This window comes from Anastrepha ludens, chromosome 2, assembly GCF_028408465.1.
Source record: "Anastrepha ludens isolate Willacy chromosome 2, idAnaLude1.1, whole genome shotgun sequence".
NCBI lineage: Eukaryota > Metazoa > Arthropoda > Insecta > Diptera > Tephritidae > Anastrepha > Anastrepha ludens.
The window spans coordinates 167526149-167539863 of NC_071498.1; the positions used below are offsets into that span (position 1 = coordinate 167526149).

Here is a 13715-nt window from a genome sequence, read left to right on the forward strand (position 1 = left end):
GCCCATTGGTGTACAGTTTTAAGAGTGTACAATTCATCACATTACTGATGGTGTCCAGATACTTTCCCGTAAATACTAGGTCTATGTCATCTACATACCCCACTAGTTTTGGGGTCCCACCGTCAAATTTCTTAAGCAGTTCATTAGCTAGAAGTAACCATAATAGTGGCGATAGTACTCCACCTTGCGAAGTACCTCTGCATGCATATTTGGTAATGCTCGTCTCATTTCACCCCACTTTTACCTTCCTGCTAGCTAATAGCTGGCTTATCCATAGATAAACCGCGGGTTGCAGATTAAGTGACTCTTTAAAATAGTGACTATTTAAAATAGCATCTTTCGTCACGTTGTTAAAGGCCGCTGATATGTCTAGAAATACTCCTAGATCATACTCTTTATATTCTAAAGCCTTTTCTATAGTGAGTGAAGTGCAGTTTCAGTAGATCTGCCTTTGGTGTAGGCGTGCTGCGCCTTGGACATTTCGTTCGGCGCAATGGTGTCTCTGATGTATGCGTCTAGAATCTTCTCTAACGTTTTCTGTTGAAATGAAGTCAGACTAATGCGCCTTCCTTCGAGTAAAGAGGGTTGCTTTTCCCCTTACTTCCGCTTCCCATGCATATCGTTCTTATCCATGGTACCACATGATGGCTTACCTTTTTGTAGCATGGCAGGGAAGATTCCATCCAGTCTTGGCAATTTGAATGCATCAAAACTTTGAAATTACGTTCGCCGAGATGTCCTGCACAATATCTCTTCTTGGTTCAAGATCTATAGTGTCCGCACTACCTAGAAAATGTGTGCTGACTAGGTCGAGGGGAAAATATGCACTGAAGCTTGCGCCTCTGTCTTCATTGACGATTCCAAGATGGAATCGGAAGTCGTCGCAAGGGATTTCTCTAAATCAGCCAATTTATTTATCTCCTTTAAACTGCCGAACACTGCTAGTGTTTTTCAAGCAGAAGTCTTTGCGATGCTGCAGGCACGCAAAATGCTTAAAGAACGCGGGAGCGAGGGAGATATTAACATTTTCTCCGATAGTCAAGCCGCGATTAAGGCTCTGACGACGCCATGGTGCATAACGAAATAAGGAGGACATCAAATCTCTTGGGTGTGCAGGTAACATTTTTATGATCTGCGTTCCAAGATATAGGAACATAGAGGGAATTGAAATTGCTGATGAGCTTGCCGGGAAGGGGACTGAATTGGCCTCAGAGACCTCCTACCCGGTCATCGGCATCCCACTTACAGTTGTGAAAGGCAAACTGCACAAATTATTTCTCAGAAAAGCTCAAAAAAGATGGAGCTTTATTTCTTCATGTGCTATTTCACAAACCCTGTGGCCTCAGGCCTCACCATTCAATTTCCATACTCGTAGCTGTGTTTACCGGTCACTGGACGATCGGCACACACGCGGAAAAGCTAGGGTTATCATTTAACCTCCACTGCAGAAGCTGTGAAGACCTTTCAGAGAGGAAAACCTTTGAGTACTTTCTTTGTAAATGCCCAGGATTGGCAGCTAGACGATTAAGGTTACTGGGCGCTCCTTTCTTCGACAGCCCGGGGCAGTACGCCAACCTAACTCTCATCAATCTTCTCTCCTCTGACTGGCTGTAGATATCTGCCTGTTGGAAGTCTCATAATGGTATCAAAACGGCGCTTCAGTGCTACTTGAGGAGTACCAGACTGGCACTTTAACCACTTCACCTACCTAGGTATTCTAGAGAATCCTCACAACAGTCTACTACTTATTATACATAGGTATACCTGTGGGCAAAAAGTAAGGTGAATTTGGTTGTAAAATGAGAAATCTTTATTTATTCTTGTCAATCAATTTCATCCCCTTCAAAATAATCCCCTCTCGATGAAATACACTTATGTCAACGATTTTTCCAATCCCCGAAACATGCCAAATAGTCCATTTGCGGTATACCCATCAGCACCTTCTTCGATTCAGCTTTTATCTCCTCAATCGACTCGCAACGCGTTCCCCGGAGTGGTCTCTTGAGTTTTGGGAATAGCTAGAAGTCACTCGGAGCCAAATCAGGCGAATACGGTGGTTGCGGAGCGATATGCGTGGAATTTTTGGAGAAATGGTCACGAAGAACGAGTGCTGTGTGAGACGGTGCATTATCGTGATGCAAAAACCAAGAGTTGTGGCGCATAATTCTGGTATTTTTAGACGAATTGCTTCACGTAAACGACGCATAACGCTCAAATAATATTCCTTATTAACAGTTTGGCCAGGTGGAAGGAATTCATAGTGCACCACACCACGAAAATCGAAAAAAACTGTCATCATGACCTTTATTTTTGAACGACTTTGACGTGCTCTTTTCGGTCTGGCCTCGCCTTTAGCACGATATTCGCTTGATTGGTCGGTTGTTTCAGGGTCGAAAGCATAAATCCTAGTCTCATCTCCCGTAATGATGCATTTGAACTTCTCCTGATAGTCTGAAAGCATTGTTTCACACACATCAACGCGACGACTTTTTTCCAAGAAATTGAGAGTTTTCGGTACCAAACGAGATTTGACTTTTCGTAGACCCAAATGGTCTTTCAAAATGGTTTTCACAGATCCTTCTGATATTCCGATCATATCAGTAAGGTCTTTAACAGTCAACCGACGATTTTTTAAGCACTAACTCCTTCACTTTATTGACGTGTTGGTCATCTGATGACGTCGATGGTCGTCCGGAGCGCTCCAAGTCATCAACTCGTTCTCGACCCTCTTTGAAGCCTTTGTACCACTTATAAACATTTTTCTGCGACATGGTCGAATCACCAAATGCCTTCTGCAACATGCTAAACGTTTCCGCAGCCGAAATTTCATTCCGCAAACAAAATTTGATGGCACTTCTCTGCTCAATCAAATCAGGCATTGTAAAAATCAAAAAATGCACTCTTGGTCGTTTGGTAAACACAAGCGTAAATATAATATATTACTGATAATGACATTCACATGAAAGTTGGCCCAGATGTTTTCAACAGTGCTGCCAACTCATGAAAAAAATAACTAGAGCGAAATTTTAATCCCGCGAAGTTTGACAAATAAATTCACCTTACTTTTTGCCCACAGTAGTACATATATTTTTTTTTTTTCTTTATCCATATCCAGGCTTTTCGATATCTTACAATAATGCATCCTGCATTAGAATGATATATTTAATATCACTTACAATGAGGAGTAAAAAAACTGAAAATTAACTAGAATAGGAAAAAAGATTGAGGAAGCAAATCAATTCACTGGAAATCTGAAAATTAACTAGAATAAGAAATTAGATAGAGCGAGCAAATTTAATTCGCTCGAAATTTATCCAAAATCATTGATAACTTTTTAGTTCATTTCCTTTCTTTCTACTTCCTAACATTTATATCATTTATTCGCTTACTCATTGCAGTACAACATCAAGAAAAAGGAAGAAGTTGTAGAAGCCGCGCCCCAAGAAGAACCCAATCCGCTGATGCGAAAGAAGAAGACCCCCGAGGAGTTGGCTGCCGAAGCGGAACAAGAAGAGTTAGACGATTTTACAAGTAAGTTGCAGTTATAACAAGAAAACAAGAAAATTTCAAACTGATTTAATAACCAAAAATAAACCACCAAAAAAAAACATACTAAATCCTTTTAAAAAGCAACAAAGTTGAGTTTGCACACCAGCACCGTGCGAAAAAAAAAACAAAAAAAAATTAACTTTAAAACGCACTCAAAAAGTAACAGAAATATTGAAAACAGTACTACGATTTTTCTACACACCTCTCTGCTACTACTAATACAACAACAATAACTACTACTACTACTACTACTACTACTACTAATATTACTACTACTAATGCAATACATTAATGCCACTACTAATACTAATGCTATTTATATTCTCTTCAATGTTAGCTAGTTTGTTGTGTGTGCCGCAAAATAGTATTGATTTTAGTTTTTTATGATTTTCTGTTTATTACTTTTTTTGTTTCTTGTTGGAAAAAATCTTCATTTTATTTAACTCTGCAAACCAACTATGCCGTATAACTCTAAACTATTGCTTGTACTATTCACCCAACTAAAAATAAGTGTACGCCATACAACACTCAGAGAAGGTAATGAAAACAACCACAAAAACTGCATCTACTACGTTTTTAAAACAATGCAATGAAACAAGTTTCAACACACAATGCTACAGAGCTTGCCAACAACAACAACAACACACATAGTTACCTAAGGTATTATGGCATAATAAAATCAAATGTCCATAAACGACGGCAATCGCTTAGAAGCAACGGCTACTGACGCGCACGCCAAATAAAGTTGCAGCTGGAAAACTTTGGTGAAATGTTGAGTTTAGTGAAATCACAGCAGCAAAAGACTTTTGAGACCACAATTATTGCGCAAGTATTTGAAGTTTGATAGCAAATGCATGCCAAATCGTCGTTTTAAAGTAGCTTAACTGGAAACACCAGGGACAACTCGGAATTTGTGTGCTTCCACAAGTTCATATATTTGCAAATGGATGCCTGGATTAGCTCAACGCAGCACTTGGTAGTGTAGTGCCATCTAGTGTTTCGACTAAGCATTCCCAGTACTGATGTCCAGCAAATACGTCGAGATGTGCGCGTCAAATGACAAAGAACACCACTCAGCAGCAGCTAAATGGTGAACCGAGAAATAAACGAACAGCAAACAGTAAACAGCAACCAATCACAATAAGCCACAGCTACAAGCAAACATTATTGCTAAGCAAAAACTACCGTTTGGCTGACTAACACTTCCACATATGCACTCACGCCGGTTTTCCTCTTCCACCCACGCTGCGTGGGCTATCGCAGCACATTTTCAGGCATCGCCGCGCGCTCAACTCGACTATTTTTGGACTAGCCACTCAACTACTTATTTACTTACTTATTTTCTAATGTAGCTTTTCCATTAATTGCTTCTTTCTGTCTTTTGTATAATTTGTACAGCAAATTGCTTTTTATTTACCCACCTCGCATCAGGTGTGTTTTGTGTGTAACTGTATCCTTTCTTTCTTCTTTTTTGTGTTTTTGAGTTTTGTCCCCACTCCGTTGTGCAAATTTACTTATACTCGTACAGCAAATTCACTCAACTAAAATACCTAATTCCAGTCGAAAATAAACCAAATAACACTAAAAGCAACTACTAAGGATACTCAACAAACAATAAAAAAAAAAATGAATAAAACAAAATAACTCACCAATACATCTGCAAAAACTGCATGTAGCTTTCAAATACAGTTAAAATGATTTGTTGTCGTCAGTGAAAAGTTCGCTTGCTGTAAAGCCGCTAATTGAGCGCTACAGTCGTATACTCGTACAGCTGCTGCTGCCATCAAAGCTGTAGTGGCTATGCGTCATTTTCTGTTTCTATTTTCAGTTTGAAAAAAAATTTCAGTTTGATTACTATTTTAATTTTTAATGCATGTTCAGACATATAAACGAGTACTTCATTTTTATTGATTGAAATTACAACTAAAATTGTCGAATTGAAGTCAATTAAATTAGTTTAGAATTGGCTGTATATTCATATTTTCACCTAGGTATTTCGTTGCTTTGTAAACTATATTTTAGTATATGACTTTCTTTTGGTATGATTTTTCTGATTAGCGAGAATTCGCCAATAAAAATTTTTTTTTTTAATTAAGGCTGATATTCGGGTGCATCAATTGAAATATGATATGCGCAAACTGTGAGAACTAACGAAGTAAAATGTATGCAATTAATATAAAAATGAATTAATTTATATCAAATGGATTCTCTAATCAATTTATTTACAATATGTTCAATGATTTTTCAAATTTTTTTTTTGTTTGTATTGGTTTATTATAATGAGTCCTCTTGTTTATTTTAATTAATTTTTTTATCAAATGGATTCTCAAATTAAAAATTAAATTTATTTATATCCAATTCTTTCTCGTATTAAAAATGTATTTATTTATAATCAATGATTTCTCTTATAAATTTTTTTTTTATTTATATCCAATGATTTTTCTTACTAAAAAAATTATTTATTTATATCCAATGGTTTATATTATTAACTTTTTTTTATTTAAATCTAATTGTTTTTTTTTAATAAAAAATAAATTTATTTATATCCACTGGTTTCTCTCGCCATATCCTAGCACAAATGTCTGGTGCTACTACCCTGCAGTCAAACGCATGATCTCTGCACTACTTTACTTTCAATTTACTTTTTAACTCAAGTAGTTCGTCTCTCATCACTTTTCAATGCTAATAACTGGCATCTTTAAGACTGCGACATCTCACGCAATGTCAACTATCAGCCTTTGCATCAGCGACGTGCCTTTAACGAACTAAATTTTTAGTAAGACTCATTAGTGTTTACCAGTTAATGAAGTACTTTATAATGGACAAAGAAACCAGATGATTGACTCTATAAACATTTATATTCACCTATTTTATTCTTTTTCTGCGCTTCTTTAACGTTTGAAAGATTCTTGCTTATAGTAATGGAAAAATAGAAACATATTCCTTTTGCATTAGCTCTGACTATATTTAGTCATTCCGCAAAGTGGCACACAATTTCCATCACGCCCGAACTATCATAGTAAGACTTCTTCCGCTAAAGCGCCAACCTTAGTTTTTTTGGGATGACTCACGTGTAGAGGAAACTTTAATAAGTATTGTTCTATTATACCGGCATAGCAGTATGAACGACTTGTAGCCTCACATCTACACTAACTTACCAAACAACTCTCCCCAATCCACCACTCTCAACCCAAAACTGCCAGGAAAGTATTGTGTTACCTCACGGGACAAGTTTGCTCATAGGCTGCTCGCTATTGTTAACTTCTACGAAACTCCGCGCAGCTTAAATCATTATGAATCAGCGTTAAATGCGCACAGATTTCTTTCCAATTATCAGCTGATTTCAGCATAAAGTCCACAGTATTTTCTGCGTTTAAGATTTTTAAGGTTTCAAGAGCATTGACAAGGGAGCATTGAGGCAAAGCCTAATAAATGTCTTCTTCCCTCTATATGCAGATTGAATAGTTTGGGGAACTGTAATGGCCAAATCTATGGAGGTTTTTCGAAATACTCCGTGCTCTAAAAGGAATTGGGTTAGATGGTAATTTGTTTCCCCATGACTCCTTTCTAAACACATCTCAAAGATGGGTATTAACTCAGGTGTACATCGACCCTTAGGTGATCTTGCCAATGGGCGATCGAACGACGTCTTTCTTCTAATGCAATATATGTATGTACGCCTTGCTTCGGATAGCCTCAAATATACTGTCTTCAATTCCTTTGCCAAAAATGTCTACCGATATTAGTCCGGCAATGACGAAGAAAGCGTTATCAGAATTTTTACGGGAGCTGCAGATAGTCCACAAAGCGCTTAGGCGATAGATGGGTATTAGTTTTCTTGAATAGGGGTTTATATTCAATGCATCAGCTCAAATCGGTATAAAAGAACAGAGCTGACTCTATTATATAGTATCCTTTTGACCTACGACCTCTTTTTTATGGTATTGTTCGTGACAGACAGCCCTGTACATTCGATGCCTTTTTCACAGCATATTCCAGGTTCATTTTGAAATTGGAACTACTATCAATCATCACCCCTAGGTATTTAATGGCGGGTTTTAAAACCGCATCAGTTTTGTGCTCAGTTCATTCCAGGTTCATGGACACAAACCAATGTTTTGACCCAGCTTAGTGATTTGATGGCACTCCTCTAAATATCCTGAATATGTTTTTCCACCATTAAAACTGCGATATCATCCGCGATTCCCATGACCTTAAGTGGGAATCTCCAGTCTTAAAATACTGTCGTGCACGACGTGCACTAACCCTGATCCTTGAGGGACCCCTGCTGGCACGATGTACTCTTTAGTGCTGCGTGAAATAGCTCCCAATATAACTAGTCGCCCTTTTTTTCGAGGGTTTCTAGTATGTGCAGCCAGCTAACTGCTAGTTTAGGCGCTTGGAAATTGCTACTTTCAGTGCTCTATTGGGCATACCATCCAGACCTGGAGCTTTCTTGGCATTAATTTTATTACATGCCGTTTGGAGTTCTTGTTCGATAACACAAGAAGTGTCAGCTGCTTCGTGTTGTACTCAATATGGCTAAATGTTTTCGGATCTTTGAGGAAAAAGAGTAGTAACAATTTTGCGCAAGTAATTTGAGACTTTCGAACGCTGTTTGCTTTTTGGATAATACCACTCAGTAAGCAGTGCCCCAGTTGTTAATATCAGCTTATACACAAAGTAAAGCGCCAAGCTGTCGGCATGTAAATGAGCAACTGTAGTGTGGCTTCATCACCTGTAGGAGTTTCAAAACTACGCCCGATGGGCCCTTTCTTTTATTCTTTGAGAGAGAGGGTGGTTAAGTTTTAAGGGCCGGTGTCGATTTTGAATTAAATACAATTTTTATAGAAAATTATTGTCATTTCTCTTTATTATGATAATATTGGTATGGCTCAATTACGTATGAAACAAAATATCGGCCAACTAGCCACCGCGACTTCGACGGCACACCTCAATCCGATGAGGCATAATTGAGGTTCTACGCCGTTAATGTGCCGAATTGTCTCATCATTTAGCTCTTAAATTGTTCCTGGCTTATCGTCGAACCCCTTTTTTCTTCTCAAATAACCCCAAAGATAGAAGTCCAACGGTGTCGTACTTTAAGAGAAAAGTCAGTTACTTTTATTTGTTTAGACAGCCTAACAGAAAGATTAGATAACAGGCTTTATTTTAACTTTGCGGGCTTCTCAATCGTAAGCTGGCTTAAATCTCAAAAACTGAGCTGTCATATAACAGTTTGAATGTTCCGAATCGTGCCATTATACGCCAATATCAATTTATGAAAAAATACAATACTAAAATAATCTTTTTTTTGGGTTTATATTTCAAAGAAGATGGAAATTTACTTCCAATTTCTCGGTATAACAGCAATAGGCTCCGGAGTTTGAGAACAAAAGCTTCTCGATAATGACTACACGCCATTAGGAGAGATATGTAATTGAAGGATCCTAAATTTGTAGCAAAAATCAAGAGTGAAAAATCAAAAGCCAAAAAACTATAAATAAAATCCTTTTTGAAGGGTTGAAAATTGACGGAAGGAGGGATCGTGTATTTTTAGCAAAGTCCAGAAAGAAAAATTAAAAAAATAAAATTAAGTAAAAAACGGCGAAGAGATAAGAAAAATTTAGGTTTGACGGATTGAAGGATTCTGATTTTGTAGCAAAAATCATGAATAAAGAATCAGCAAAATAAAAATAAATAAAAATGGAGGAAAGGCAAGGAAAGATTGAAGATTGAAAGGTCTGAATTTGTAGCAAAAATTTAAAGTCAAAAATTAAAAAAAATATTAAAATAAAATAAAAATGGAGGGAAGGCAGAGAAAGATTAAAAATTGAAAGATCTGGATTTGTGGCAAAAATTCAAAGTCAAAAATTAAAAAAAATATAAAAATGAAAGAAATATGGGAAAGATTGAAGGCAGGAAAAGATTGAAGGTTGAAAGATCTGAACTTGTAGCAAAAATTCTAAGTCAAAAATTAAAGAAATAAAAATTAAGCAAATGGGGAGGGAAGAGGGAAGAGAAAGGTTGAAGATTGACGGTTGAAGGATTCTGAATTTGTAGCAAAAATTCAATGTCAAAAATTAAAAAAAACTAAAATAAAATAAAAATGGAAGAAAGACAGAGAAAGGTTGAAGATTGACGGTTTAAGGCTCCTGCATTTATAGTAAAAATACAAAATAAAAAATTGAAAAAATTATAAAATTAAACAAAAATGAAGGAAAGGCAGAAAAATAGTAAAAATGAACAACAAATAACTACAAAATGTTTATCGACAAGCTTTGCAACTAAATTTTACTTCTCCGTGTGAACAGAAAACTAGCCACCCAGACCTTGCCAAACCTATCACTTTTCCTACAAAAAGTGCGCTTGAGAAGTCACTTAGAATCCACGTACCCGCTATGTTGTGCCCTTAAAGTACGCAGCAAAGTACGAAAGAATTCTACTGCAAAATTTTAGAGCAGACCAACATTCAGAATGCACGTAAATGTAAAATTCCTAAATGCACAAATGTCGGTAATAAAATTGCATGTACATCAAATGCTTTTATGTATTTATGTCTGCATGCCCGTAAAGGATCACAAGTTGCATATTTTGTGATGCTGATCTGCCAGCATTTAGCGCTGGCAACAGATATGCATCCGTACGAGTGGAGTGAAGTCCAAACGTACGCAGATGTAAATGTAGTTCTCTGTGAGCAAAAGTATGCACATCTGCAAGAGTAAAATTCAAGTACAATCGCATAACCACTAACAAAATGCATATAAATTTTATATAGAGATTAAAAAAAAACAAAACACAGAAATACTTTTTGTTCATGAGTGTACAAATTTCATTGCTGTCAGATGTCAAAACGGATATTCAAACTTCTGATATGCTAGGAAAATATTTTCATGCATGAGAATTCTCGCATAGATCGACTCATGGACGTGTACGTGCACACATACACATACATACATATATAGAAGTGCATATGTATAGGTGCGCAGCTGCTGAGATATAACTTTTAGCATCAGTTTCAGCTTGCTTTGGCCTCTATTTGCAAATTAATGTTGGTATTTATTTTAGAGCTGCACTCCACCAACGGCGTAATCCTTGAACGCCATCGCAGTGCGCTTTCATTATTCTCAACATTGCGTTTCATTGAATATTTATGTGATAAATGAGTGACAATGCACTTTAATTTCAGCTCAACAATTATGCAAACATGACAGCATTACGCAGTTGCTGGTTAAGAGCCAAAGTGGTATAAGGACGAGAAATCGCAAAAAGAAAGTTGCACTGTAAAATTGCGAATTCTGCTTTAGACAAATCGAAAGACATTTTCACGTTTCAAAATTTTAACATAGCAAGTAGGTTTGACATAGCAGGTAGGACAATAGTAGGTTTCTTTAAAGCTACAAATACTTAACTTGAAGTTTGAAATAAATGCAAGGCCAGTTCTTGCCTGCGAAGTTATTCTACGTTGGATAGAGAGGCGTAAACCCAGTGACTTCGAGGGATTTATTAATCGTTAAAGATTCATAAAAATCATCAAAACATAAGCCAGTACATCAATGCTCGCAATAATAGCATGGGATATACTGCAAATACGAGGGGTGCCTTTTATATGTCGGGATTAGAGAACAAAAACAAATCTTAATCATCGAAAATCACTTTATTGTTTTTCAAAATATTCTCCATGAAGATCTAAACACTTTTGCATGCGTTTGAACCAATTGTCGAAGCATTTTTGCCACTCTGAATGAGGTACCTCCAAAACATGCATTCTGAATGCCGCAAGCGCTTCTTAAGGTGTCGAAAAACGTTGACCTCTCAGTTTGTTTTTTACGTACGGGAATAAAAAGAAGTCATTCGGTGCCAAATCAGGACTATACGGCGGATGACCCATTAATTTGATGTTTGGGTGCTCAAAAATGCAGTTGTTTGAGCCTTTGTGAGAGAGCTCGCATTGTCCTGGTGAAGAATGATCCGTCTTTGGCGATTGGTTTTCCTAATTTCTTGGAAGACAACTGGCAAACAAATGGTTGTGTACACTCAGAATTTACTGTTCTCCGTTGTTCTAGTGGTACGGTTGCGACATGTCGAGTTTTCCCGAAAAAACAGGCGACCATTTGCTTGGAAGTGCTTCGTGCGCGAACAACTTTTGCTGGATTTGGCTCATCTTGAAACACCCATACAGTCGACTGCTGTTTACTTTCGGGCTCATACGCGTAAATCCATGATTCATCACCTGTCACGATGTCATAGACGTGTTTCGAAGCCCCGCGAATGTATGCTGGTCCCACTAATGCCTAAGATTGTCTCAATCTTACGATAGGTCACATGACGATCTTGCAATATCAGTTCGCGCACAGCATCAATGGGTTTCGGAACAACAACTGATTTTGGACGACCTTCACTAAATTCGTCTTGGAGTGAACTACGACCCCGACTGAATTCATTATACCATCGATAAACACTGGTCCTTGATGGAGCTTCATCGCCAAAAAATTAATTAAGTTCATCCATGCAATGTTGCTGAGTTAATCCACGTCGAAAGTTGTAAAAAATAATCTCACGAAAATGTTCACGATTTAATTCCATTTTTGGACCGAGATGAATCTTTTAAGTTACTGTAAACAACACAAATAGCGCTGGTATTTCAAAACGTTCTGAGTATGTAAAGGCCAAAAAATCTCAAACTTTGCGATACAGCTGTCAGTTGCCAAATTGCAACACCAGGGTTGCCAAATCCCGAAATATAAAAGGCACCCTCGTACTATTTTTAATTATTTTTTTTTTGTTTTTGTTCAAAAATATATTTCATACTGCGACAAAAAACTTGTAACTTAAGACTTTAAACTTTGTACAAAAATTAAAAAAAAACTCAACAAATTTCCAAAGAAATTTCCACCTTTTTAGTCAGAATTCTTAGAAAAATTTCGAATACGCAGCTTTTTATTCCATTAAATTTTGGGTTAGTAAAGTGCAAGCAAAGTCGGCCGCCGTAGCCGAAAGGCTTGGTGCGTGAGTGCCATTCGGAAGATAACAGCTTCGAGTCTCCGGGTACCGGAAACACTAAATGACAGAAGCTGTTTTTTCTAAAGCGGCCGGCCCTCGGCAGACAAAGACAAGCATTCGAGTGCATTTCTGTCATAAAAAAAAAAATTAAAAAAAAAAAAATAAATAAAAAAATATTTAAAAAATCATTAAAAAATCAGCTGTTTTGCAGAAACGACATTAAACTTTATGTGCCACCATTTGAGGACAAACATCGAGACACACAACACAAAGTGGAGAAATAGCTCGGACTCCAATTTGTGTTGTGTGTCTCGATGTTTGTCCTCAAATGGAGGACAATTTTTTCATAGAACTAAATAACTTTATTCTGTAATGTATTACCCATACTGATCAATGACCTTTAGCCAACTTTCAGGCTGCATCATAATCCCACGTTCATAAAATTTCTGGTTTTTATAAGCAAAAAACTGAATCAGCTACGATTTGGTATCGTCGTCATTATTGAAATTTGTACCATTCAAGGAGTTTTGTAAAGATCGAAACAAAAAGGAATAAAAGGTAAACCACTTTCCTTCAACTCTCTTTTCTCTTAATTGGCGCGATAACCGCTTATAACACGCTTACGACATGACCCAGCCAACGTAGCCGCTCGTTCTTTATTCGTTGCGCTATGTCTATGTCGTCGTAAAGCTCATACAGCTTATTGTTCCATCGCCTGCGAAATTCGACGTTGCTAACGTGCAAAGGTCCAAAAATCTTACGCAGAATCTTTCTCTCGAACACTCCAAGCGTCGCTTCATCGGGTGTTGTGATCGTCCAAGCTTCTGCGCCATACGCTAGAACGGGCATGATGAGAGTCTTGTAGAGAGTTAGTTTTGTTAGTCGAGAGAGGACTTTAATACTCATTTGCCTACTTAGTCCAAAGTAGCGCTTGTCGGCAAGAGAGATTCTACGTTGGATTTCAAGGCCGGCATTGTTATCGGTGTTAATGATTGTTCCTAAATAAACGAAGTCTTTTACAACCTCGAAATTATAACTGTCTACAGTGACGTGGGTACCGATACGCGAGTGCGCCGACTGTTTGTTTGATGACAGGAGGTACTTCGTTTTGTCCTCGTTCACCACCAGACCCATTCGCTTTGCCTCTTTATCCCGTTTGGAGA

The 13715-nt window shown here is 37.5% G+C and overlaps 1 protein-coding gene across 3 annotated transcripts in view; it reads left to right on the top strand.

The window, feature by feature from the left end:
* The window catches only part of LOC128855791 (complexin), a 124491-nt gene that overhangs the window by 94823 nt on the left and 15953 nt on the right, over positions 1-13715 (top strand). For all 3 annotated transcript variants that reach the window (XM_054090973.1, XM_054090971.1, XM_054090972.1), the window contains exon 3: positions 3399-3531. In XM_054090973.1, coding sequence (XP_053946948.1) covers positions 3399-3531 — 133 coding nt within the window. The remainder of the gene's footprint in view (positions 1-3398; positions 3532-13715) is intronic.